This window comes from Taudactylus pleione, unplaced genomic scaffold (genome assembly GCF_031769625.1).
Source record: "Taudactylus pleione unplaced genomic scaffold, aTauple2 ptg000244l, whole genome shotgun sequence".
In the NCBI taxonomy this organism is placed as follows: domain Eukaryota; kingdom Metazoa; phylum Chordata; class Amphibia; order Anura; family Myobatrachidae; genus Taudactylus; species Taudactylus pleione.
The window spans coordinates 13,512,186-13,538,184 of record NW_028284646.1 but is presented as its reverse complement, the minus strand read 5'-3'; the positions used below and the strand labels follow the sequence as shown (position 1 = coordinate 13,538,184).

The 25,999-nt window shown below is 42.2% G+C and overlaps 1 protein-coding gene across 2 annotated transcripts in view; it reads left to right on the top strand.

Annotated features, from left to right (window-relative positions):
• The window catches only part of CLCN2 (chloride voltage-gated channel 2), a 191,372-nt gene that overhangs the window by 66,034 nt on the left and 99,339 nt on the right, over positions 1 to 25,999 (top strand). For both annotated transcript variants that reach the window (XM_088479719.1, XM_088479718.1), the window contains exons 2-7: positions 15,087 to 15,243; positions 19,747 to 19,878; positions 20,702 to 20,830; positions 21,574 to 21,707; positions 23,092 to 23,169; positions 24,775 to 24,853. In XM_088479719.1, coding sequence (XP_088335845.1) covers positions 15,087 to 15,243; positions 19,747 to 19,878; positions 20,702 to 20,830; positions 21,574 to 21,707; positions 23,092 to 23,169; positions 24,775 to 24,853 — 709 coding nt within the window. The remainder of the gene's footprint in view (positions 1 to 15,086; positions 15,244 to 19,746; positions 19,879 to 20,701; positions 20,831 to 21,573; positions 21,708 to 23,091; positions 23,170 to 24,774; positions 24,854 to 25,999) is intronic.

Genomic DNA, 25,999 nt, shown 5'->3' with positions numbered 1-25,999 from the left:
ACAATCGATATTTTAGCATTGGTCATCCATGCACACACTACAATTACCGGGGCGATCCGTATAGTGTATTCCCAGCATAATATATACACAGTTACTGTCACTACAGCACTCCTGATCCACCCCCACTGGCTAAAATAATCAATCGGGTTAACTTCAGTTAATCTATGGAAATACTCAAAATCCAGATCAGTAATACAGGTTACAGAGAGTATGGTATGAGTCAAATGTTTTCCTACTTAAACAGAAATTATTGTTTTATAGATACATCACTTATATATCAAATTTAGTTATGTTAACAGCTAGTCCCACCTCTAGCACTACATCTTTTCAGTTTAGGTAAAACGATCCCAGTTGAATGAACAAAAACACCTTGTGCGGCCAGTCACACTTTCTGTGCACTAAATACTGTATAACAAAAGAGCATTTGTTGCCCAGGTTTGCTTAACAGTACACATCTGAATGTAACTGACACAATACAAATCTAAGGTATTGTTTCATATTTAAAATTAAACCTTTATGTTCAAACCCAACGTCAAGGGTCCTAAATGTTTCGGTGGTCTCCACACTCACGTTTATTCTTCAGACATCACCCAAATCAATACTTAGGAAACTAAAGTTTGACAGGCAGTTTGGATTTTAAACCCAAACTAAATAACCCTTTACAAGCTGTAGTGCGGACTACATAAGGCACTATTAGTAAGCAAAATAGAAGAAGAAATATGTCTATGCTCAGTTCGTCAGCCACCACTATCTGAATACATTAAACTGAATAAGTGTTGTCAGCACTTATCCTTGCCAGTACAAATGTGAGTATGCCTAGCGCGACAGAAGTAGGAGGTACAGTATTGTTCAAATTGTGCTGGAAACATTAAACACATTTTGATGAAAACATAGGGTTACGCACTGGCATATTTCTGCCCTCTTGTGCAACAAGTATGTTTGTAAATTTAAAAACATCTTAACTGAACATTGATTTATAATATTCATATTATGAAATATGTATTTAATAGTTGACAGGCTATTGATTATTTCATTGAAATTCAGAAAACCAAACTCCATTGTCTTGTGTGCGTGTGTGGCATCGCTGTAGGGGACAAAAGGTACCTTCCTCTGTTTGACACTGGAAAACAATGTATAAATGTTCTACAGTGTCATTATCTTTATGTGTAAAGTGATTCTGAGAATGATTAAAAGTGACCTCGCAAGAATGTAAAAGGGCACCTTGCCCTGTAGTGAATACAGGGAACCAGTCAGTCAGTGTCTGGGAAAGATCCACAGCCTGTTGTGTGTTGAAAAATGTCACCAAATGTAGTTTCGTTATTTCATTTGTAAAACCGATTGGGCACTGCTATTTCTATACCTTTGTCTGATCTGTCCTTCTGATTTGTCCTGTGTTATATTCCAACACATTAGTTTGCAACTAAAGCCCTAATATATAATCCATCATTTTCTATGAAGTTATGTGATGCATTCACCGGTCTATTGTACTTTATTAATACAATTATTTTTATAATTTTTACTTATGTACAGATGTGTCCTCATATGTCATACGTCATGCGGCACACGATCCCTGGCACGAGTGAGCCAATAGAACCCGAAGCACCTTTTTCGTCTTTTTTGTTCGAAATTGCATCTCATGCACAAACAGATGCAACAATCCTCTTCACAGGACTGCACTGATTAATTTTATATGCGACACTTGTACATCTGTGTGCGACTGAATCTTTATACAAAGCACAACAGAACTTGGCGTGGCAAAAAGCCACGGTGCTGCATTGTAGCTCTTTGTATGCAGATTCAGACGTAGTCGCACACAGATATAGATGTGTCCATATCAAATTAATCAGTGCAATCTCATGAAGCAATTTGAACGAACCCGTTTGAGATGTAGACACATTTTTGGGTGATGAAGGCACTCGGTGCAGCAGAGTTCAACGGGACCTAGTGCACCTATAAGGGCTGATTGGCGCGTATGCAGCAATAATGTATGAGGACACATCTGTAGCAACAAAATATTATACAGCACATTATGAACAATGTTTTGTCATTCACATCGGTTTCTGCTTCAGTGGAGGTTACAATCTAACTTTTATATCACACCAGGGCCGGATTAAGGCTTGTGTGGGCCGCAGGAAAACTACAATAAAACTGTCAATATGATATGCCGATGATTTAATGAAAAAGTATAATGTGCAAACACTCCCAGATCCACACACTGTAGTTCCCCCTCCTCATATTATGCCCCACAAAACCCCAGTTCACACAGTGTTCCTACGCTGGTGATGTAGTGGAATTGGTATGTAATGGCAGCAGTCTGGATGCCTTCTGTCAAAAGACCGTCTTACCCTCCTCCCTTCTCCCCCTAAACCTAACCCCCCCCAGTGGTGCCTAACCCCCCCTAGGTGTGCCTAACTCTAACCTTCCCCCCAAAAACCTACCACTAACCCCGCTGTTACTTAACCCTCCCCCCTAAGACGCCCCAGACTTACCTGGTTCTGGCTGGCGTCTGTCTGTGTTCCGGCGTCGGTATTAAGATAGGCGTCGGTATTACATCTGAGGAAATTGCCAATGACTTTAGGCAGAGAAACGCGTTAGAAAATCTTACTTCTACATATCATACGGACACTTTGCCACATAAGACAACACAGATTTATACGAGTTGTCTCATCGGCAACACTGCTTCCCAACACAGCTGGACAAGAGTGGTAGCGGACTGGCCTTCTTATCCCCGTCAACCTGCGCACAGGTACAAGACGGGGAAGAGCCTTTCCAGCACAGACCGGGTATCTGATTCCCTCCACGCGGCCACCCTTCAGAGCGGCATTCCGGACACTGCCCTCTGCACACAATAGGACGAGACCAGGAGGAGTATTGATCAGTTGTTTACAGACTGTTCAAATAACACAGAAAATCCGCTAAGTACCATTGATTCTTTACAAGTGACGGTCACCACTCTTTTCTGGTTTAAACCCTTGTTATCAATCAGTTATATCTGCACATTATTTACAACCACCTTAGTGCAGGGAAATCAATAAGGAAAGCACTGGTTTATGGATTGAAATTCTCAACCTTCTCTGGTTGTTTAAGTACATTTGAAAACTGAACTATCCTCATGTCAATGTGACCGATCACAACACTCATTATTTGGGATATTAGCATCAGTGTACACCAATCTTGCAATATTGCTACTTATCATGTTTTTACAGCATTATTTATTGCTATGTCTCTGATCTCAGTATCTATAAATATTTGAGGTTAATGTGAGATCTGTTTCATTACTAATGTGTTTTAAATGTTCATTCACCTTATTTGTAATTTCATTTAATTAATTTAAAATTTTCGTATTTAATGTTTAAGAATTCTATTTGTGCACCCTTCGCTTGTGTTTTTCTTTTTCCAATCAGGGGTTAGCCACCCCTTTTTGGTGAGCTGTATTTAGACCACAGTGCCCTTTAAATAATTTTTTTTTTTTTTTTTAATATTTCTGCATTGTCGGTATTTTGACGCCTATCTTAAGTTCCATGTCGGACTTTCAGCGTTGAGATTCAGACCAGCGGCATGCTGTCCGACGGTCTGAAAACAACATCTCGATGTACCTATATGTGGAGGCCCCCTCTGTGTGCAGGCCCCTGGGCGACCGCCCCGGCTACCCGTTTGATAATTTGGCACGTATCGTACAAAGGAGCGTATTTATTTAAGAAGTGTTGCAGGATAGCCCCTAAAAAAACACCAGTTTTCGGGGAGTAACCGCAATATTTACCATGGATAACGTTGATATCTGCTGCGTTCCCCCCATTTCCGACCACAAAGCAGCCAATAGAGGTTTCTATGGAGCTGCTGTACTGTCTGATTTACCAATCTCTCTGGAATACAAGGTGTTCCAGAGCTTGACCTTGACAGCTAACGCCATCATCAGTAGCCTATGGGCTACTATAGTGAGAGTTTGTTTAGATGAGGGATCCTCTGGATTCGTCTCCTATGAGCCCCGATGACACATACGCTAGCCAATGTCTGCGTATGCAGCGGAGGACCCAAAGCAAGAAGCTCTTTGCTGGGATAGGCTCCTATCAGAGCCAGTCTTCTGGCAAGGGCAAAATGCTACATTCAGGTGTAAATTTACATTTTCACCATATGAATTTAGGTGAAAATTATTTATCACATTTGAATTAAAAATGTGTCTTGCGATGCATGTGGCCTAAACTCTTTTATTAACCTACCAGCATGATATGGATTGTGGGAGGCACTCTGAGCCCCCAGAGGAAATTCTTATAGACACGGGGAGACCATATACAAATTCCACACTGATAGAGCCTTAGGGCCATATTCAATTTAGAGCAAAAAGCCGTTATTGGCGAATATTTTTCGCCGATGACATAATTTTCACCGTTTTCCCTTTTCCCCGTATTCAATTTCAAAGACTTTTTGCAGGTGCAGAATTGGGGTTTTGGGGTGCAAACTAAAAAAAAAGTACCCTGCACCCCTTGGACTGTCCCCCAAAGGTATTCTGTGTCCAAAAAACTGTAAAAAGTTCCACAGGACACCCCAAAAAATGTACTTTCGTTTTGGCGGTGAAAAAAAAAAGTTGGGGGACAAACTTTTGAATTAGCGAAATAGACTGTGGGGGGTCCCCAAGTATGCCCCAGGTGGCTTTTTGATTGCGGTTGTTTGTGGCAGGCGGATTTTTAACGATTTTTAAAAGTTCACTTTAGGAATTAAAAATATGCTTGCACCCATTTTCATGTACCCCAAATTTGATAGGACTACTTATTTTTCCCCAAAAATGTTCCTAAATGCTATTCTTCACCACTTTGTCAAAGACGCATAAAAGCACCTATTGAGACCGTTTAAAGACCCCAAATACCTTTAGCAGGGCTATTCGGGGGTACCTTTAGTGATTCCCCCATGTGAGTGCATCTATTGGGGGGTGACAGCCTGATTTCCACAAAAATTATACGACTTTTCGCCAATTACCTTTTCACCGGGTCCCGTTTTCGCCTGTTTGAAATTGAATACGGATACACGGGCACGCGTCCGATACTTTTTTCGCCCAGAAAAGCTCAGATGACAGCGAAAAGTCCGGCAACAGTCTTTTCGCCTCAAATTGAATATGGCCCATAGTCGGTATAAAATCCATATTCTTTGCTAGCGCTGTGAGGCAGCAAAATGTAAAAAAGGAATGCTCAGTAAGGTGTGACTTTGACGCAACACTTTTTTTTTTTTTCCCTTTGTGGACTTGTGTATGTGCAAAGCGGTCATATGGGCACCTTGGTTGCTATACTCTTTATCTGCATAGTCTGTGTAGTATTTTTCTTGGGTAGGGTTGCTTATGTTTTTCTGTGTTTTCTATACGTGTCCTGTGTTATTGTCTATTTCTGTTTAAGTGTTTGTTTTCCAGACAGTTGTGCATGGTGCTTGCCTCCAGACTACTGCAAATTATGAGACATGTTAGTATTTCCATGTTTGCATTTGCATGTCAGTATTTTCATAGTGGCTTTTGGGATTTGTGTGGGTGGCAGTGTTAGTCAGGTGAGGACTAAAGGATTGAGAGGCAGGACACGGCTAATAACAGTAATCCCGACCTTCTATTGTAGCCTGTTTTCTACTATTACATAATATGCTTATTTCTGTGTACTAGGGATGTCTCTCCCTCTAGCAAACGCCAACAGTGTAACTAAGCTGTGATTTCTCAGAAAAGCATCTCAGTAGAGAGAGAGACTATAATGTAGACACAGACTACATTGTTAATATATAGGCATTCTATTTGTGAACTACATGTATGCCTGCTTCACACGTATTAAGTGGCAGAGCTTCCGATACTGCAGGGGTTAGTAATAATAACAGTGCTACCCTATACATGCACCTTCCCCAAACTTTGCTATGGTGCCCGGTAATGTCCTTCTCCTCCCCTGTATGGTACTCTCTGATTTACAGTTGAACTAGAATGCACCCCCTCATTTCCCCTAGCTTGGTCTGGTACACACTAGTATCTTCTACAGACTTTCAGCTGCCTCATCAGTTTTGTTTGGGGTTTATAATATTTATAAATCTCTGATTTTCTTACCCATTTAATAGAGTTGAAGTCTATGCAGCCATTATAAAAAAGAACCTTGTACTATAAATATGATCATTACAGACACATGTACTGGCAGGCCTTGTGCGCTTGTATTATGCTATTTGTGACCAAATGTGATATCAATCTCATGCTGTGGTCCCAGCGATTCTCCCATTTAAGTGAAGCTCCAGCGCATGTTTTGCACATGGTGATGTGTGTGGCAGGTAATGAAAGTCTTCTTTGCACCATGCTTTAAAGGCATTGTACTCTATAGCACCATAATTCAGGATGAAGTGAGGTATAAGGGTTCATGTATAGCTGGACGTACATGTGTTTTTTGGAACTGAGTATATACACAAGAAATATTATGTATAATGCTGAATACACACTGGCTGATATATCGGGCGATCAATTGAACGGCCAATATATATTGTGGGCAAGTTTGCAAATGTGTACAAGCAATATGTCTGTGAGTGACATTGTTCAGACATATTATGTCGTCTGTGCAGCACAGCCGATGGCCAATTTATCTGCACATCGTGCTGTGTGTGCGGGCGCTCAGCCATCCGCCTGTACACTTGCTGCAGAGGCTGCCGTGAATGACATCACAACTGGGCAGGCACATGTAAATGCCCGCCCAGTTGTGACATCAGGCACGACATTTCGGGCCGACGATTGGTAAGTGTGTATGTACCTACCACTCATCAGATAGGATGGCGGCTCAGTCGTCCTAGTGTGTACCCAGCTTTAGTCCATATCAATTTACCTCTAACTCCAGTGGAGGGTTTGGGCAAGTGATGGTGTTTCCCTGTAACTGCAACTCAGTTAGGAGTGATCGTATACATAGATATACCCATCAGGGGGCTTGTCTTTAGTACTGGAGGGCTGATGCAAATGTACGCGATGATGATGATGACTATATCAGCAGCCCTATCTAACCGCTTTATAGCTTGACCTCCAGCTGATAGTACTGTACTTCCTTCACCAGCATCACAGCAAGGTTAGAATCAATGAAGTTAATTAGCTGTATTTTAATATATGGTAAATGCGACATTTAGTAATCTCTTCTGTGTGTCTAAACATTACGCTATGTGTACAACAGTATTAAAATGTGTTTGTATTACTTTATTAGGCTGTACACACATAGGGCAATGCCAGTTCTGTATTGAGTACGTACGTCTAACGCTTGTGTATCTTAAGGCTCCATGAGCGATATCGTTAAGTGTTATCCCTTGAACTGCTGGGCTCAATGTTGGGAACGACATTGAGCATACACACTGTACGATATCATTAATGATATCGTTTAGTGATGTCACCCTCCACATCCCCGAACTTGCAGAATCTGACCATATCGTCAGATTGTCCTGCAAGTTCAGGCGATGGAAGACATCGTTAACGATATCGTGCATACACGCTGGACGATATTGAACGCTATGAATGATAACGATATTGTTATCGTCCATAGCGTTCACTTTATTGTCTAGTGTGTATGAGCCTTTACACTTCTTCCTGGCATTCATACACACTGTAGTATGCCTGGCATGTACCTGATGTCCTTAGTACCACTCTCTTTGAGTTAATCACATTGGAAAATATATTTGAGTTTATGTATGCATGTCTATGTGTGTCTTTTTGTACGGACACTAGTGCAACAAATGGCTCCAACTTTATAGGAGTCCCATGATGCCTAAATTACGTAGCTACTTCTTATCATCATCATTTATGTAACACCAACCTACTTTTACCTATTAACCAATGACATATTATAAATAGGATACCTTCCCCCTTACTTTAAATGATAAGGACATTGTAGGGTACCATAATTTAGCAGTGGTGGTGATTTCTTCCTTTTAATACACAAGATTTCTTAATGTACGCTGGGACACACTGGTTATATAGATATTTATTATCATTTATTATGTTTATACTTTATACTTAGCATATTATTGTTGGTTTAAAATGTAACTACTGACGTAATATATGTACTGTGTAAATTATTCCAACCTATAAACTATAAAACTACTACAGCCTTTTTCTACTATGTCACTGGAACTATATTTGTGAAATGTGTTTGAGTCTAGAAACTTTACACAATAGTGTACTGCAAGGTGCAAATTGTGTGCTATTAAGTGTTCTGTAGGATGAGACCATGACCTACAGCATCTTCAAATTGTCGTCTTGTAGAATAATCTCATCCTTCTATTGACACCTTATGTTTGCTGTAAAAGGAGGGTCTTGTGTCTAATCCAGGGGTCAGCAAGGGACATTCCCAGTGAACCCATCTCCTACCATGGGCTCGTACTTATCTATTTTTTGGACCTCTCCTCCAGGAGATCCTACATGTTACCTCAAAGTGGCAAGTGTGGGGTGCGTGATAATGCAATTTGCATAATCGCTTCCCAGCCATGTGAATTCATTGTGCAGCAAGAAGATCGGGTATGATCCAGGAGGATGCACTACTCTCCTGTGAGGAATACCTGAAATTCTGGTATCTTCCAGACATTTCAGGAGAGCAGGCAAGTAAGCCATCAGCTACTGAAAATTCCTGAGATGGAACAGTCTCGCCAATTTCCTGTAGCTGAAGAGAAGTAGGCACAGGAAGAAACTACCTTACACTCTTAGGGGTATATTTACTAAGAATTGTGTCTGGCTGAATATTAAACACGCTGGGTATCGCATGTACACGAGTGAGTTTGTTGCAAGCAAACTATCAAGTTTACTAAGAATCATGTTTGTCGATGGTATTTGCTAGTGTGTGTTTTAAGACGTATTTGGAGTAAAAACTATAGACCTTCCTGTAGGTTGCATGTTTAGCAGAGGTGCTGTCCAGATCAGTGTGTTCTGTAGTAATAAAAGGGTTAATTTTAAGAAAAAAAATGTGGTTCCCCGCCCTCCTCAAAAGCATAACCAGCCCCTCTGCGCCTGTTATGATAGAGGAAAATCATGGGGAAAAACGAGGTGGGTTCCCCCTATTTTCCTCTAATTAGCACATGGCTGAACCAGCCAGGCTGGTAATGGCACAACAGGGAAACACACCGTGGGGTCCCCTGCCAAACCATTATCCAGCTTCAGACTACAAGTCCCAGGCAGCCTGCCCTGCGGCACTCGTAGAATTATATGTGCCAGCAGGTTGCTGGCACCGGTACCCCCACTCTGGAAAAACTAATAAAGAAAATCCACAAGACACACACTGGATTTTGGAATACTTTATTACACATTCACTCACCTGCACTCACACTACATATTTAATCTACTCCCTGGCGCCGGTCAGTCCTCTTGTCCAGTAGGCATCCGGTCTTCATAAAATAGTTACCCGGGCCAGAATGAGCGCTATACTGTATATACTGTATAGCGCTAGCTGAGTGACAGGGAACCCACAAGGTTTCCTGCACCTTAGCTGCTCTTAGCCGATCTTAACTGGTTACTATGACAATGGCCACTGATTGAAACAGCCAGATTAGCCAATCATGGCTAAGGTACAGGAAACCAACAAGGGTTTACTGTACCTTTTGGTATAGCACTCTTTCTGGTCCGGGTCTCTTTTTTATTTTCTAAAGACCATATGCCTACTGAACAAGAGGACCGACCGGCGCCATGGGGTAGGTATAATGTAGTATGAGTGCGGGTGTTTGCCCTTAGTAAATCTCTGTGATTGAATATCAGGGGAAACTCGGGAATACAGTTGCAAACAGAGGCGTGCGGCCGTTGTCATAGTACCCGGCCACTGATTGATTAAGAGCAGCCTTACTCTTAGCCAATCTTGGCTATTGTGCAGGAGACCTCGTGGGTAAAAAAGCTTTACCCAGAGACCACGGGTCGCTATTCTGTATGTACAGTAGAGCGCAGTCGGGTAGCGCTCTACTGTAAATACAGAATAGCGACCTGTGGTCTCTGGGTAAAGCTTTTTGTTATTTTCTGAAGACCGGATTGTACATGGACAAGAGGACCGACTAGCCCCAGGGAGTAGGTAAGTATGTAGTGCGAGTGCGGGTGAGTGCATGTGTAATAAAAGTGTTTAAACATGCAGTGTACTGTTTGATTTTTTTAATATATATTTTTTTTATATTTTTTTCACATGTGGTTTTACAAGTGTCGCAAGGCAGGCTGGCTGGGACTTGGAGTCCTACTATGAAGACCTGTATTATTACTAATGTTAACCCATTACCCCTGCACCCACCGCCACCAAGGGTGCAGGTAAGGCCCCAGGCTTCACCTTAGCCCTGGGGTATCCTCAGGAGGGAGAACCCCTTTTTTGGGGGGGGGGTCCCCACTTTCCGAGGAATACTAGGGCTGGGGTGACCTGTTTGGGGCTGGAGAATGCTCTGGTAGGGGGGACCCCACGCTGTGTGTCCCCATGCTCTGGCATTGCCCCCGGCTGGTTGAGCCCGGTCCTGGTTACTGGAAATGCGAGGGACCCGAAACATTTTTCCAGGAGCAGAACGGGCTCAAAAGTCCGGTGCTAGTCATGGTTTTGGTTTTAGGGGGGAGGGGTGGGGGGCCCATGCTGTTTTTTTTTTTTTTAATCTTTCTTTACCCTATAACATACAGAAGCCTGCACAGATCACACTGCTCTGTGCAATGCTTCTGCTAAACACGCAACTTCGCAGGAAATTCTATTAATTTCAGTACAAATACGACTGTACTCACACACTTGCAAACACAATTCCATAAACCATCGGAAAACACGATCCTTAGTAAATTTATGAGTTTGTTTGAGCAAAAACTCACTCGTGTCCCTGCGATGCCCAGCATGTTTAAAACTCGGAAAGACGCGATTCTTAGTAAATTTACCCCTTATGTCAGCCAGTTGTTCATCACATTTGATGACCTGATGATCACCTGATTCTTGATATTCACTTTGGATAACTGATATGCTTAAAGGTGGGTACATACCAGAAATATACATCTGCAGATGATTGTTGTTCATACACATTAAACAAGCATCACTGCCATTTGGCCAGGGGTCCCGCTGGCCGGGGGATGCGTTGCACCCCCTCCCTGGAGGCCTCTGCAGCAAGTGTACACACAGCACGATGAGCAGATATCTGCCATCGGCTGTGCTGCACAGACGATGCAATATGTCTCTGAACGACGTCTTTCACAGACATATCGTCTGTACACACTGGCTGATGTGCACACGATATATCGGCCGTTCAGTTGAACAGCCAATATGTCGGCCAGTGTGTACTCAGCATTACACAACTTATAATTAATACAAGCCATTGTTTTTACGTCTTGCATGTTGCACATGAAAATAACCAGAGTGTGGGGGTTATCTACACTTTAACATTAAATCCCCTTTTTCTCCTTATCTGTTTCTCAGCATTCTGTATCAAGATGCACTGTCATAACTGAATGAACGTTTCATTGTTTTATATATGCCCTGTATATTGTGCAGTAGCAAAAAGAGGCGTACTGCATATATGTAAGCTTTGCCTGTTGTCCCTGCCTTTAGTTACTGGAGAAAAAATGAGATAGCAATGGTGTTATTAAAAGGGGTCTATTTACTAAGCCTTGGATGGTGTTAAAGTGAACGGAGATAAAGTACCAGCCAATCAGCTCCTATATGTCACAGACTGTGTTTGAAAAATGACAGGAGCTGATTGGCTGGTACTATACCTCCGTTCACTTTATCTCCATCCAAGGCTTAGTAAATAGACCCCATAGTTCTCTAATGGATAGGGAATCCAAATAATATTCCAGAAGCAAACAAAGAGGGACACTTTAGTTCCTCTTACAACTGCTACCATCTATTCAAGTAGATTGTATATACCTGTCTACAGACCCATGTGTCCTGAAACAGTGTCTGAAAAGGACATGTGTTTACTGTTGTTAAATAAATTTTTAAGGCATTTTATTATAAAATGTTAGGATGTTATTTATATTGAATTCACTATGAGCTACCACTGGAGGGAGCTGTTGTGCTGTAAAGGCTTATTACTGTACAAGTCTGCTAGTTGGTGATGAAGAATTTGAATGCCTTGTACATGTCACCATTAATTTGCATTCCATGGAAAAACAATAGAAATAAGGTCCCTTTACTGAAGAGCTTACATTCTATAGAATTTAGGGTGACATACTGTAGAAGGTTTGCTAAAGTGCTGATAATGGGTGTAAGATTTTTAGGGCCTCATTTATCAACGAGTGATATTCTTGTTATCACTTGTTACTAATCTTAAATGGTGCTCCAACCAATCAGCTCCTAACTGTCATGTGTTTGAAAAATGACAGGAGCTGATTGGTTGGAGCACCATTTAAGATTAGTAACAAGTCTTAACAAGAATATCACTCGTTGATAAATGAGGCCCTTAAGCTGGCCGTACACCAGACCAACTTTCCTCCAACCATCTAGTTGATTGGTTGGAATGAAAATCCGATAGTGCATGTGAGCAAATGACAATCAGCCATTTGCTCCCAAAACAAGTTTTTCTAATCAAATAGATTTAACCAACTTGTCTGAACAACCTTTTTCATGTTTTCTGGTGTTTGGGAGCAAATTGCTGATTGGCATTTGCTCCCATATATTACTGGATTTTCACTTCAACTAACCAGCTAGTTGGATGGTTGGAGGAAGGTTGGTCTGGTGTATGGCCAGCTTAATGACGCACATCCACTAGGCGATATTAATGAGCGATTGCGCGATTACGACATCGTAATCGTGCAATCGCTCATTAATCGTGCACAATAATGTCGAAAATGACCAGTGATTCTCGCTCCCGCTGGTCGTTTCCGACATCAATCATCGCCCGAACATGCCGATCAATCTGCCGATAATGACAGATTGGCCATGTTTGGGGATGAGGGAGGATGCTTACACTGAACGACTAATACTTCAGTGTAGGCACTGCAGGGGATGGGGAACGACGGTACGATTACGATGTTGTAATCGTACTGTCTTACCCGAGTCGCCTAGTGGATGTGCGGCTTTAGTCTTCATATAACTGATCCAACAGTCAATTTTGTTTTGAAGACAGGTGATGTGAGAGTTCCATGCAGTGAAGTAGGATGGGTTTCCATTAGTAAGAAGCAGCTGTGGTTGTGGATGGATATATATTTGCACACACACAGCAGACGTTGGACCTCATTCATAGGCGCTCGCAAAAAGCGAGCGTTCGCTCTGAATCAGGACGGACGCTTTTTTTTGTTAACCCGGCCTCCTGGCCGCTTGCTAAGCTGTGGGTGACACAGAAAAGCAAATTTCCAGGTCAAGCATTTGGACCCGATAATTTGCGGACTAGCACGGTTTCTGTGTGAAAGGGTCAACCTGGGTTCAAATTCCTGGGACTTCAACCCTGGTTTTACCAGGGTCAAAGTTCCAGGAATTGCGACCTGGGTTGACCCTTTCATACAGAAGAAATATCCGGGTTGATCCGCAAAATACTTTTGGACCCGGGAATTTGTTTTTCTGTGTGAAAGGGAGTACAGAATGGGACCGGCAAAATACCCATGTTTCACATGGCAGGTAAAAGCTGGGGTTTTTGCTAATTTTTGTTTAAAATTGGTATTAGCCAGTGATGTTCCACCATTTCAAGCCAGCTACCTGCTCCCAGCCTACAGATTCCACAAATGGGCTTGTAGAGCCACACTTTTATGTGGTTATCCTGCCTCCATGCTGCATTGTACTACAATATATGAGTTAGATTGCTAGGTATCACTATAATATGCTAACACGTAAGCATGTAGCAGGGAGGCAGGAGGGCCACAGGAAGATGCAGTCCTACAGGCCTGTAAAATGGCCTCTGCAGGCTGGGAGCATGCTGTATGATTAGTTTTAGAATCAATTACTATTATGTTGGAATCCTATTAGAGATAGGGGAAAAATGTATCAAACCTTGGAGAGGGATAAAGTGGAGAGAGATAAAGTACCAACCAATCAGCTTCTAATTGTCACTTTACAGGCTGCATTTGAAAAATGCCAGTTAGGAGCTAATTGGTTGGTACTCTATCTCTCTCCACTTTATCTCTCCCCAAGATTTGATACATCTTACCCATAATGAGAAGAGCTGGGTAGGTAGTGTAATGAATTAAGGGAGCCTAGAGAGATATTTTCCTAGACTTTGAGTATTGAAGAGAGGTAGATACATGAGCACTTTCGGAACAATGTGTAAATCTTCTGTGTCTTAACCTACCACACATCAATAAATCAGCCCATTTATCTTCACATGATCAGTAAGTACATAAAACTATGTTCTAAGGACTCCAGCATGTCGGTGGTCAAACTGGCCATAGGCTGGCTAACTGTTTTTCTTGTTGTTGTCTTGTTTAGTGTACAAAGGAAAAATTGTTTTTTGCGCTAATCAGTGAAAATAACTATAAAAATAAATAAGTGTATTGGTAGAAAAAAAAGAATCAAGTCGCCAATTTATATTAACATATATTATTTTTATATATAGAATAATAGCAGTACCACAGTACCAATAACTCAATTATACCATAATAGTAGCATAATAATAGCAGCAAACCACTTGAATGAGAATCTAATAAACTGTGACTAGTGACGTGAAAGTCTGAACCATCGATGGTAAGTTTTGATAAATAAATATATATGTGTATGGTCTGTCCGAGTAGGAGTCTCACTACATCCAAGCAAAACAGATGGCAGAGTCTGCTGCTACATTCACAGGTCTCCAAACCTGCAGCAGTGGGCGGCGCTCTGGGCTGCAGTTACACTGTGTGTAGGATGACAGCGGTGTGTCCGGTACTACGAGCGGCTCCACGGGCAGAAGTAAAGTCAGCTAGTGACAGCCCCGCGTGATAATGTGTATGTGAGTAGTGAGTAGTAGTGAGTAGTCCTCTTACTTGTCAGACCTCCGCTTTGTCCGTAGATGGATTCCACAGAGGGAAATATTAGCAGCAGCTTGGAGGTCACTCCTCAAACAAAACATCCAGTGGTAGTAATTGTCTCGCTTCCCTGTTGGAGGCTTTATCAAAGAGTGTATGCAGATCTACCTCTGCTGTTTATATGTTATATTTTAACTAAATATACAGTATGCTATGTGTTATATACACTATGGATCTTTGCATTCCTTCTCAGATGTATGGGCGCTACACTCAGGACCTTGGAGTTTATGCAAAAGAAGAGGCTGCTCGTATTCGTCAGGAGAGAGAACACCGCAAACCAGGCAGAGAAGAACAGCCGCGGGTGGCTGAGCTGAGGGAGTATGACGAGAGCCGCTGTGCCAAATGTAAAAGTATGTATTTGAGGGGTGCAAGAGTATGTGGCTACTTTTGATGTGTACATGACATGTATTTATGATAAGTGGGCTTTTGTTACAGGTGTATATTGGTGGTTGTGGCATTTGCCATAACATTTCAAATGGTCAATGTTTCACACTTACTTTATGATAAGCAGGAAAAGGAAAAGCTGGTACATTATAAACTTGTATTAGTGTGTCCCTGAATATCACTTGTAGTGTTAGTGTGTGGTACTATAGAGTACTTTGTATTATACCATCTGTGTTAGTTGTGGTTGATTACTCCTGGTATTTGGGCTGTGGTACAATATGTACATAATATTGTTATGTCCTAGTAATAGATGTGACAGTGTTGTTTTCCTAATACTGTATCAGAGTTTGATGATATATTGGCCCTAATTCAGGAGTATATCCAGCTTGTAGGTGTATTGTATTTTATACTTTGGTAAAAACGTTGCCCGTCCAGGATGGCAAATATACAAAGTGCAGACAGATTTACAATTTAAAATGGTGTACCCGTTTTAACTCTATATTACAGAGATAGAATAAAGTTGCCCGGTTTTCTGTGCTACAGTCAAAAGTAGTCAATATGTTCCCTGCATGTACTGAGACACCCACCAGAGCCATCGCAGCTGTCCGCAACTGTGTACACGTACGCAGCATCGGACGCAGATCAGGCAAACATCCACTCCTTTAGTGAATCTATGGTAACTCAGAATGACAGCCGCAACTGAGATGCCACAGCCATGTTTCCTTCATACGGGATCGCAGGCGCAAGATGTGACACGCCTAAATGGTCGAGACGCACCTGCGTGTTAGCCGACACTCCCCGTTGTCTCCCCCAAATGCACTCTGTCAATCACACTGCGAATAAAGCCTTGCAGCGTGCAACTACAGTAACGTACCTTAACGCATTTGCAGTGGCAAAAAACGCTCCATTTCCAAAAACATTGGTATTGTGTTCAACTCTGCATCAGGCCCATACCTGCTAATGTCATCTCCAAGTGACGGCAGAAATCTTAACACTGCACCTGTATGCAGTGTAAATGGCCCAACCTGGGAATAACCTGGGTCGGAATCTAAATATAAACTGGGTCTGTCCTGGATTGGAACCGTGGGCCTGATTCAGAGCTGAACGCTCTGACCAGAGCGCTCGCTCTGAATCAGGGCCCTCCTACCTTTTTTTGGAGCGTCCTCATGGACGCTCGCATAGCTGTGGGTTACCACCCACTGCTATAGCGAACGTCCATGATGATGGTCGCGATGGTCAAAGACCATCGCGACAATCGGGCTTGTGACGAGACCCTGCGGTAGGGTCTCGCTGCCGCAAGCCCAGGAGTGATTTTGGCTCTATCAGAGCCAAAGTCACTCCCACTGACATCATTACTGATGTCAGTGGGGCCGGGCTCAGACGGTAGGCGTTCCCATGGGAACGCCTCCGTCTGGCCGCCACGCCCCCAGCACGCCCACCAAAGGGGGCGTGCTGTCAGCCACCATCAACAGCACGCCCCCTTTGGTGCGGGACCCCGAGCGACGTATTTCTCGTCGCTTGCCGGGTCTCGCGCATGCGCACGACGGAGCTCCCTCCGTCGTGCGCATGCGCAGTCTCACAACATCGACCAGCTAGCGAGCGAACTTTGCTCGCGAGCGGGTCTGAATGACCCCCCGTGTTCCAAATCCTGGGTCAGACCTGGGACTTTGGTGTAAAAGAGGTATTAGAGAGCAAGGGGTAGATTTACTAAAGCTTCTAAAAATGACAAGTGGACTTGTTACCAATAGCAACCAATTAGCTTTTGTCTATCATTTTCTGGGATGCAGTAAAGAAATTATAGCTAATATCTGATTGGTTGCTATGGTCAACACCACCACTTTTCATTTATTGAAGCTTTAGTAAACCTACCCTAGTTATTTACCCTCCTTATATGATTTTTTCCACACACTTTGCTTATCTGTAACTTACTATTTGTCCTATGTGGATACAACACTTCTGCAGTTTCAGTCTAGGACTAATATACATATGCCACATTATCTCCTACAATAACACTTTTATGGAAACAAAATGACTAATTTTCCTGATAGAAAGCAATGTTGTGAAGGTATGGCCTGTGATGTCAGTCAGTAAGGTCTGTGTAAAATGAGCACAGTGCTTCAGATAATCTGCTCATAATCTGTTGATCATACAACTGGACGTTGATCCTGTTGTGTGACGCTGTAGCTGACAGTCAGTGATCCAGAGGGTTTATGGAACCTCTTGGACAAAGTAGATAATTGTTACTTGGGCAGACTTAATTAAATAAAGGCAGGTGTATTTCCATCCTCTGATTATATACCTATTAATACGTTTTGCTTGGGCCGGCATTCGTTTATTGTTGGACAATCTGTGATCTTTAATCTTTCCTAGGCTCTTCTCTATGAATATTTGCTTTTTTGTCATTGAAAAGGTGAAAAGGTAGTGGGTTAAAGGGTCTTCCGCCCAAATGCATAACTTTATTTTTATATCCAGTATGCTGATTTTCATCTACCACAAAGTAGTCCAGGCACCTAATTTGTCTAAGGATGTCTCATACAACAAGATAATGTCTTTATATATACCCTTACACACAAAGTATTTCAGGAGCTCTTAAAATAATTTTACCACAATATTTGATAAGCATCCAAATGAATAAAGGTTATAGGAGCTCTAATCTCTGGTCTATATTTTCCCAGATAGAATAGCTTTGCTGTCCATGCACCCAGGCAGATCATGCCACAAGCTGATTCCAGTGTGTCCAGATGTTGGACTGGTGCAGCTATTCAGAATAACTGAGTCACCTGGTGGCCCAGTTAGAGTGGTGGGCTTTATATGTATACCTCAAAACCATGTAGTTCATTCTGTTCAGGTTTTCTATACATTGACAAAGTTTTCAGACAACACACTCCTTGAAATCAAGCTAAAGTTTAGTGATATCGCCAGTGATGGTACCGAATTTGCCGGCTTTAGTTTGTTTTCAGTGACCAAGGATGCTTCTCCTTCAGTCCATGTGCTTTATGTACCTTGACCTCACATAAATGCTTATCTAGACTAAAGTCCAAGGAAGTAGCACCAGGAAGGACATCATCTGACTAAGGGCCTGATTCAGAGCCGGTCGCTATTTGCGCTCGCTCGTCCAGAAAATAGGGGTGGCTATTCAAATGAGCCGTTCGCTGTTTGCGGTCTGTTCACGCCTCTAGGTCTGAACGAGCGAACAAAACTTGCGGTCGTTTTTTGTGAAACTACGCCCCCTGGCCGCTCGCATCCTACGTCATGTCCGCTATTTATTAGATTAATCGAGTACATCGAACAGGGTATGAGCTGCTCGCTATTCTTGTAGTTGGTTTTTGCTACCACAATTTTGCGAGCAGTTCTGGCTATAAAATAACCCAGTGACGTGGTCAATGACGCTGCTGTTTTAAATATGCACACCCATAAAACGCCCGTTTTGACCTTTAAGCACGCCTGCGATCGAATCTCCACTCCCCGTTTTCAAGCACCTTCCCCTGTTACCACCCACATACGCCTCATCCTGTCACTCAAATTAGCAGACATTCGCTATTTTGCGAGCACATGAATTTCGGCAGCACTGACTGGTTCGCACATGCGTATAACGATCCGTACGCATGCGCAGTTGGGCAAACATCGCTCGGAGCGAACGAGCTGCCACTTACGAGTGGCTCTGAATCAGGCCCTAAAGCTATACAATTTTCTGTCCGATATCTGTCCAATCTGGCTGGTTGGAATGAAAACCTGGTAATGCATGTGGCAGTCATTTGATGGAACATTGCCAGGTCCTGGGTGGTACAGATGTCTTGACAAACCGCTATGTATTATGGGTGGTGGTCAAAGTAGTATGATATAAATTGCTCTACTACACATAGCTCCCTGGGCTGTTATCTGCTTCTTCTAATGTGCTATTCATATGAGTCTGTGGGGGAGATATATCAAACCTTCTAAAGAGGACAAGTTGAGGTGTTGCCCACAACAGACCAGATTGTAGTACATTCTGTAAAATGTTAGGCAGAATCTGGTTACTATGTTGAATGCCTTCATTTGCCCTTTTTTTTTTTTTTTTTAGAAAGTTTGAAACATCTCCCCCTATGTATTCCTGTTTGTGATATAAAAGCTTTCTGTTGGGTGCACCTGTAACCATTGCTATCTCCAAGTATTATATGACCTAACATTATTACACATAGATGCCATACAATGCTTCCATTACTCCATCTATTGCACCTGCAGTACCACACTGCTGCTCATACACATAGTATGAGTGAAAGACAGGCCATGTAAGGGAGATGGCATATAAAAGGTAAAACATACACAATTGGCATGTATAATAAAGGTATATCTGTGATGCCAGCATCTATATCATTGTTGCATAGGAGGTGTTATCTTCACACACTTTATATGGCTCTATCTCACTGCTTGTGCTCTGTGAAGGTTTATCATCTACTGTGTGTGCTCTTAGTGGCTTTTGCTTTTTTCAGTCTGCTGCGTGCACTCTCAGCGGCTTGTGCTCTCTCGTATTGGGGAGGACTGGATATTTCTAATTCTCCTGGGTTTACTGATGGCTCTGGTGAGCTGGGTCATGGACTTCACAATTGCTGTTTGTTTACAAGGTGAGAAATCCTTATGATGCTTCTATTCTAAATCCAATATCCTCCTGTTTCTCAGCAGCCTGTTTTCTGTCCTTGGAAGAAGATATTAATATTCAGAACGAAATGTCTTCACTTTTCCTAAATGCCTTCACTTCTGACTCTTTACACACAGTCATTATCACCAAAAATTAGCTAAAGATTCCCATATAAGCTTCAGTTTAGTTGTCCAGTTAGGCACATTTTACACCTAATTGGCCACAAATTGTACATTGTGTTTGACCAAAAAGCTCCCAGTCCTGATCTACATCTAATGACGAGACGACATCAGGTGGTATATTTACTGCGGGTTTGATTTTTTTTTTGCTATGGGCAACATCTCCACTTCTAAAAACCCGCACTTTAGTAAATATACCCCCAGATGTCCGTTGGTAAGGATTATAAGAAGCATTTGGGCAATACTGTAATGACCATGTATATATCTTCCTGCTTCACTAATGGTGATTTTTCAGATCCAGACATTTGGCCCGAATAGATTTGAATTAACCACATATTTTTATGTATGGATATGCTCTAAAATGACAGTACGGCCACCTTAAGCCCTTCAGAAGTCATTTTACTTATGAAATAAAGATAACATTCAGTCCTGAGAGAGAAGGTCTATTAGAGAAAGTGAGGTTGGCTCAATTGTCAGTTATACAGGTAACCGGACTTTCAGAATAAATTCTGGTTTTGCCCATCATACTACAATAAGTAACATGATATGAGTCTCCTCCCTCCATTCCTATAATACACATCTTTTATTGTTTGTTTTTGTAAACTGCTGACTTTCCCTTTTATTTCACAGCTCACAAGTGGATGTACGGTGGTTTGGATAGTAATGTGTTCCTGCAGTACTTGGCCTGGGTCACGTATCCCGTCGTCCTCATCACTTTCTCTGCAGGATTCACACAGATCCTGGCACCTCAGGCTGTGGGTATGTGTTCTTGTGTCACAGACAGACAAATGCTATGAAAGTAATGATACTGAAATATTAGAGAAAGTAGCAACTGAACTGTGCAGTCTGACATTTTGTGTCATATATATTGTGCTATTTTACCCTACATCCTACCAAGCCTTCGTGTTGGGCTATACTTTGAGTAGATAAATTATTTTTCTTTGTTACCGTAGAGATGCAAGATTCTGACTTAACCTGACATTACACAGTAAACAATTAAGCTGTAGATTTAAGAAAAAAAATGGTTTATCATAAATATAAGCGTAAATACTATCATACATATAAGAGTACATACACAGCCATCAGTAATATATGAATCTAAGCTTATGTGACCTTTCATTAACATGTATGCCAATTTTTTTACGAATTTAAGCAAATTGTCCATACGTTGGGCTGACTCCAGATCTCATAGACCGTTGTTTCCCAAGTATTTATATAGACAACAGAGAGTAGGAAAGTTGGCATTGAAGGTGGGAGCCAAAAAAACTCAAAGGGCCCTGAAATGCCATTAAAACGAAAGAACTGAATTATTGGAGCTGCTGCTATGGAAAAAAAAGACATGCAGTTATATTTCTGTACAGATGCCGCATCAGCAGTGTGCTATGTAGCAAGACTCATTGGCACAAATTGCTTTCTTGCAATCTGTGTTAGTGTGCGTGTCGCCAAAATAGCTTAGCCCTTTTGCTAACTGTCCTCCTGTTAAGTGGCCTGCTGTCTCACAGGTTCTGGCATACCAGAGATGAAGACAATCCTGCGAGGTGTCGTACTTAAGGAATATCTTACCCTTAAAACATTCATTGCCAAAGTGATTGGACTGACTTGTGCCCTTGGGAGCGGAATGCCACTAGGAAAAGAAGTGAGTATGGAATCCCTTCAGGAGGATTTGTGAAGTCTTTCAATTTCATATGTTGGAATAATAAGATCAGGCATGTTTCTGCTCCATGACTGTCTGTCTGTCTGTCTATCTATCTATCATCTCCTGCCAATTTACGAAAGGGTAAAACTGCCGCACAGATCGCAAAAGTAAAAAAAAAAATTACTAATCAGTCCTAGGCATTGGAGTCTAGGTAGGTAGTGGAAAAAGCAGGGGGGGATAAAGAGTATGGGGTCTTCCCGATTTTCCACTCACCAGCACTATGCTTTACCAGCCAGGGCTGGCTTAACCATAGAGTGGGAGACCCTAGGCTAGTTGGAACTAGGGCTAGGTTTCCTAAGCAGGTCTGGCCCGCAAATCAACTTGTGGGCTCCCCATCTTAGGTATACCCAACCCTAGTGCTGGCTCTTCCAGTGGGCACTGCGTAATAGTATAAAAAACAGATTTAATTAATTTTGTCTGTGATGCACTACAGGTACCAGCGGGTGCTTCAGCATTGGCTGTTAAAGACTAGTTCTGGTTAGTGGAAAATCAGAGGGACCCCACACTCTTTGTGCCCCTGACTTTTCCACTACTAGCCTAAATTTAAAAGTCTAGGGCTCGTTAGCAATTTTAATATTGCAATTTTTCACATATTTAAAATGTAAAAGCATGCACAGATCTTAGGATCCTGTACAGTGCTGGAAAATTGAGGTATGATAGCAGGTTAGATAATGATGGGGATAGGTAGCGCATTCTTTTTAGAGGGTCAAACTGACCTTTTGTAAATGCTGTGTTTATAAATTAGAAACTGCCGTCACTCCGCAGTAATCGCCATTGGTTTGCAAACCTCTGCAAAACCGATTACATTTACCCCAAAGACTTATTACTGTAACGTCTGCAGTACGGTCTTGTATATACTACATGTACGTTTCTACCGTTCATACAGCCTTAGGTCAGATTAATGTAAAACTGTTACATATTTTCCTTTTGTGTAAGGATACAAGATGCATATTCTGCTGTGATGCCTCAATTATTAATGAAAATACAGATCACAGAGCGAATATGCACCAATAGAAAGTACTTAGTCATCAGCAGTAATTGAATTACTGCTTCTGACCCTGATTTGACATGTAAATAGTCTTAATGAGTTATAGCAAAACTTAAGGCTGCACATTATGTGACTGACTCCTGATCCTGGCTTGACATATTTTATATATTTACCCTGAATTCTGATTACCTGCAGAAGTCGTTTATAACCGTGTTTTATTTGTTGAGCTAAATATGTCTCAGTCAGCAATCTGCCAGAGCACCGCATGCAGTTACATCATGTATCATGTATCAGGGAGCGGATGGGAGCTGACACTTCTCCTTCTCATCTCCTCAGGGCCCGTTTGTGCATGTTGCCAGTATGTGCGCTGCACTGCTCAGCAAGTTCATGTCTCTGTTTGGAGGAATCTATGAAGTGAGTACATACGGTGATGCTCCCTGGTGGTTCTGTCATATGTGTAGAAGAATATGGCTCTCGCTGGTTTATCTTTCTCATTGGAAATGAGACAGGAGGCTGGCATGACTGTTTACATGATATAGTGTGGGACAGTCTGGCAGGCTCATGTGGCAGTGTATTCCTCTATTTGTTGACTTGTGTGTTACCATTGGAGTCCGTTCCTGTGGAAGGCCTGGACCGGACACCGTGGCTGGCACTTTCTTGTAGCAAGGAGTAGTTGCACGGTCTGTATTGTAGTAAAGAACAATTTATTTTTGTACTGCTGGATTTCCAATAGCTGTCTGATGTGTGTACCTTAATTGTCACATCTTCCCGTTACCCATTCTATAGTACGGTCAGGGGAAATGTGCCTCACTTCAGACCATACCTCAACGTAAAAGTTTATATCGCAGCTGTTTTGTATTGTTCAGTTTCTCTTTCCTTTTTTCTTGTTTTCCTTAGTAAATTGTGCTCACTGTATAAAGAAGACTACAAAGGTTCAGTACTGTGTTCACTTTTGCTGTACAGGACTTTACAACATTCTGTGAGTTGCTGTGTTCACTCTCATAGTGCAGGACAATATAGCAGTCCTGTGCTGGCTCAGTACATGTTTTGCTGTGTTCACTACTTTGCTGTGTCGTACTACAGGACTGTGCAATACTCCTGTGCTTTTTTGTCAGTGTGTTGCTGCCTTGCAGCACTTTAGTCACATTCCTAGTACAGGACTATGGGCCTGATTCAGAGCCGGACGCAATTAGCGCTCGCTCGTCCAGAAAATAGGGGCGGCTATTCAAATGAACCGTTCGCTCTTTGCGTTCTGTTCATGCCTCTAGGTCTGAACGAGCGAACAAAACTTGCGGTCGTTGTTTGGAAAAATACGCCCCCTGGCCGCTCGCATCCTACGTCATGTCCGCTATTTATTAGATTAATCGAGTACATCGACCAGCATATGAACTGCTCGCTATTCTTGTGGTTGGTTTTTGCTACCACAATCTTGCGAGCAGTTCTGGCTATAAAATAACCCAGTGACGTGGTCAATGACGCTGCTGTTTTAATTATGCACACCCATAAAACGCCCGTTTTGACCTTTAAGCACGCCTGCGTTTCTCCACTCCCCGTTTTCAAGCACCTTCCCCTGTTACCACCCACATACGCCTCTTTCTGTCACTCAAAATAGCAGGCATTCGCTATTTAGCAAACAAACGATTTTCGGTCGCACTGACTGGTTCGCGCATGCGTATTACGATCCGTACGCATGCGCAGTTGTGCAAACATCGCTCGGAACGTACGAGCGTCCGCTTACGAGCGGCTCTGAATCAGGCCCTATGTTACATACACTCCTATTCTCTTTGTGGCCAGTTTTGTGATACCTTGTTCTGTGTTCCTGCTCACAGGAGAAAGTCACTGTCTTACTCTGCAGTGTACACCTTTGTATTACAGGGCTATATAACGGTCCAGGGTACTTTCTAGGTTCTAATACTAACATTGTGAATTGCAGTTGTTTTCTTTTTGGCAAGGAACATTTGACTTGCAGCTCTGCACGTTCTCTTTATGGTGCTACTACCATTCTTTTTTACTCAATAGAATGAATCACGCAACATTGAGATGTTGGCTGCAGCCTGTGCTGTTGGAGTTGGATGCTGCTTTGCTGCCCCCATTGGAGGTAAGAGTGTGTGTGGGTAGTGAGGATCTGGAGGAAGAAAAGGTTGTGTGAAGAACTCTTGAAATGGGTTTAAGTGAACTGTAGGTGTGGGGCCCAGAGGTTATAATGACAGTGTTATTAAATTGTATGCGTGGGATTCACCTAATTCTGTAGTTATAGTTATGTAATGATCAGTTTGGAAAAAAAACATGAATAAATCCATGAAGTTTAACTATTAACTAATTTCTCCTTATTTCCAATTGGTTCCCTAAAATCGGGAAACCTTTCCACTGGTATGTCAAGTAAGTGTGTGACGATACTATGATAGACTGCATTTATACTCGGGATATCTTGACACTGCTGCGCAGCAGTTGGTTTCTACATTATCACTAATTTATATTGTTGTCTGTAACTCCGCAACAGTGGCATAACTAGTGCCTCCTGGCTGCTGTCAAACATCTGAATCCCTAGTACAAAGCCTTAATGACCAGCATAATATAAAGCTCCCATTGTCCAGTATATCTGAAAGTTCATATTGTCTACAATATACTTAATCTCCCATTATCCAGTACATTGTACAGACAAGTAGTACATAAAGTACTCGCTTATTTCTGCCATTATACAGTGTATATACAGCCCCATGAATGAATTCAAACTTACTAGTTTGAATGCATTCATAGTGAATGGATCTGGAGTTGGAAAGAGTCGGAATGCTAATAGTGTACTCCAGTTGGTTGACAGAGCTTCCCAGTAAGGGAGGTACACATTAGGCAGCTTGTTACTATGACTGACTAGACCAAATTACTACTGGCAGCAGAGAGTTGGAGAGTGAGCGGTAGATTTACTAATACTTCTAAAACAGAGAAGTGGTGACATTGTCCATAGCAATCAACCAGATTAGCATTTTCTAGAATGCAACAGAGAAATAATAGCTAATGGGTGTGATGTCCTAAGCATCATATCCGCAATGCTGTACATTCTGCCACTTACCGGGTTCATACCAGCAATAATATAGCTGGTATGTACCTAGAAAATTGCAAAGGATAGCTCTCCCGTTTATGACCCAGAAGTCCCTCTGGCGTCGTCCTGCAAATTTCCAGAATGACATATGCTTCGCTAAGCACACTGGGAGGCATCAGTGCAGGACATGGAGAGAAGCCCATAGGC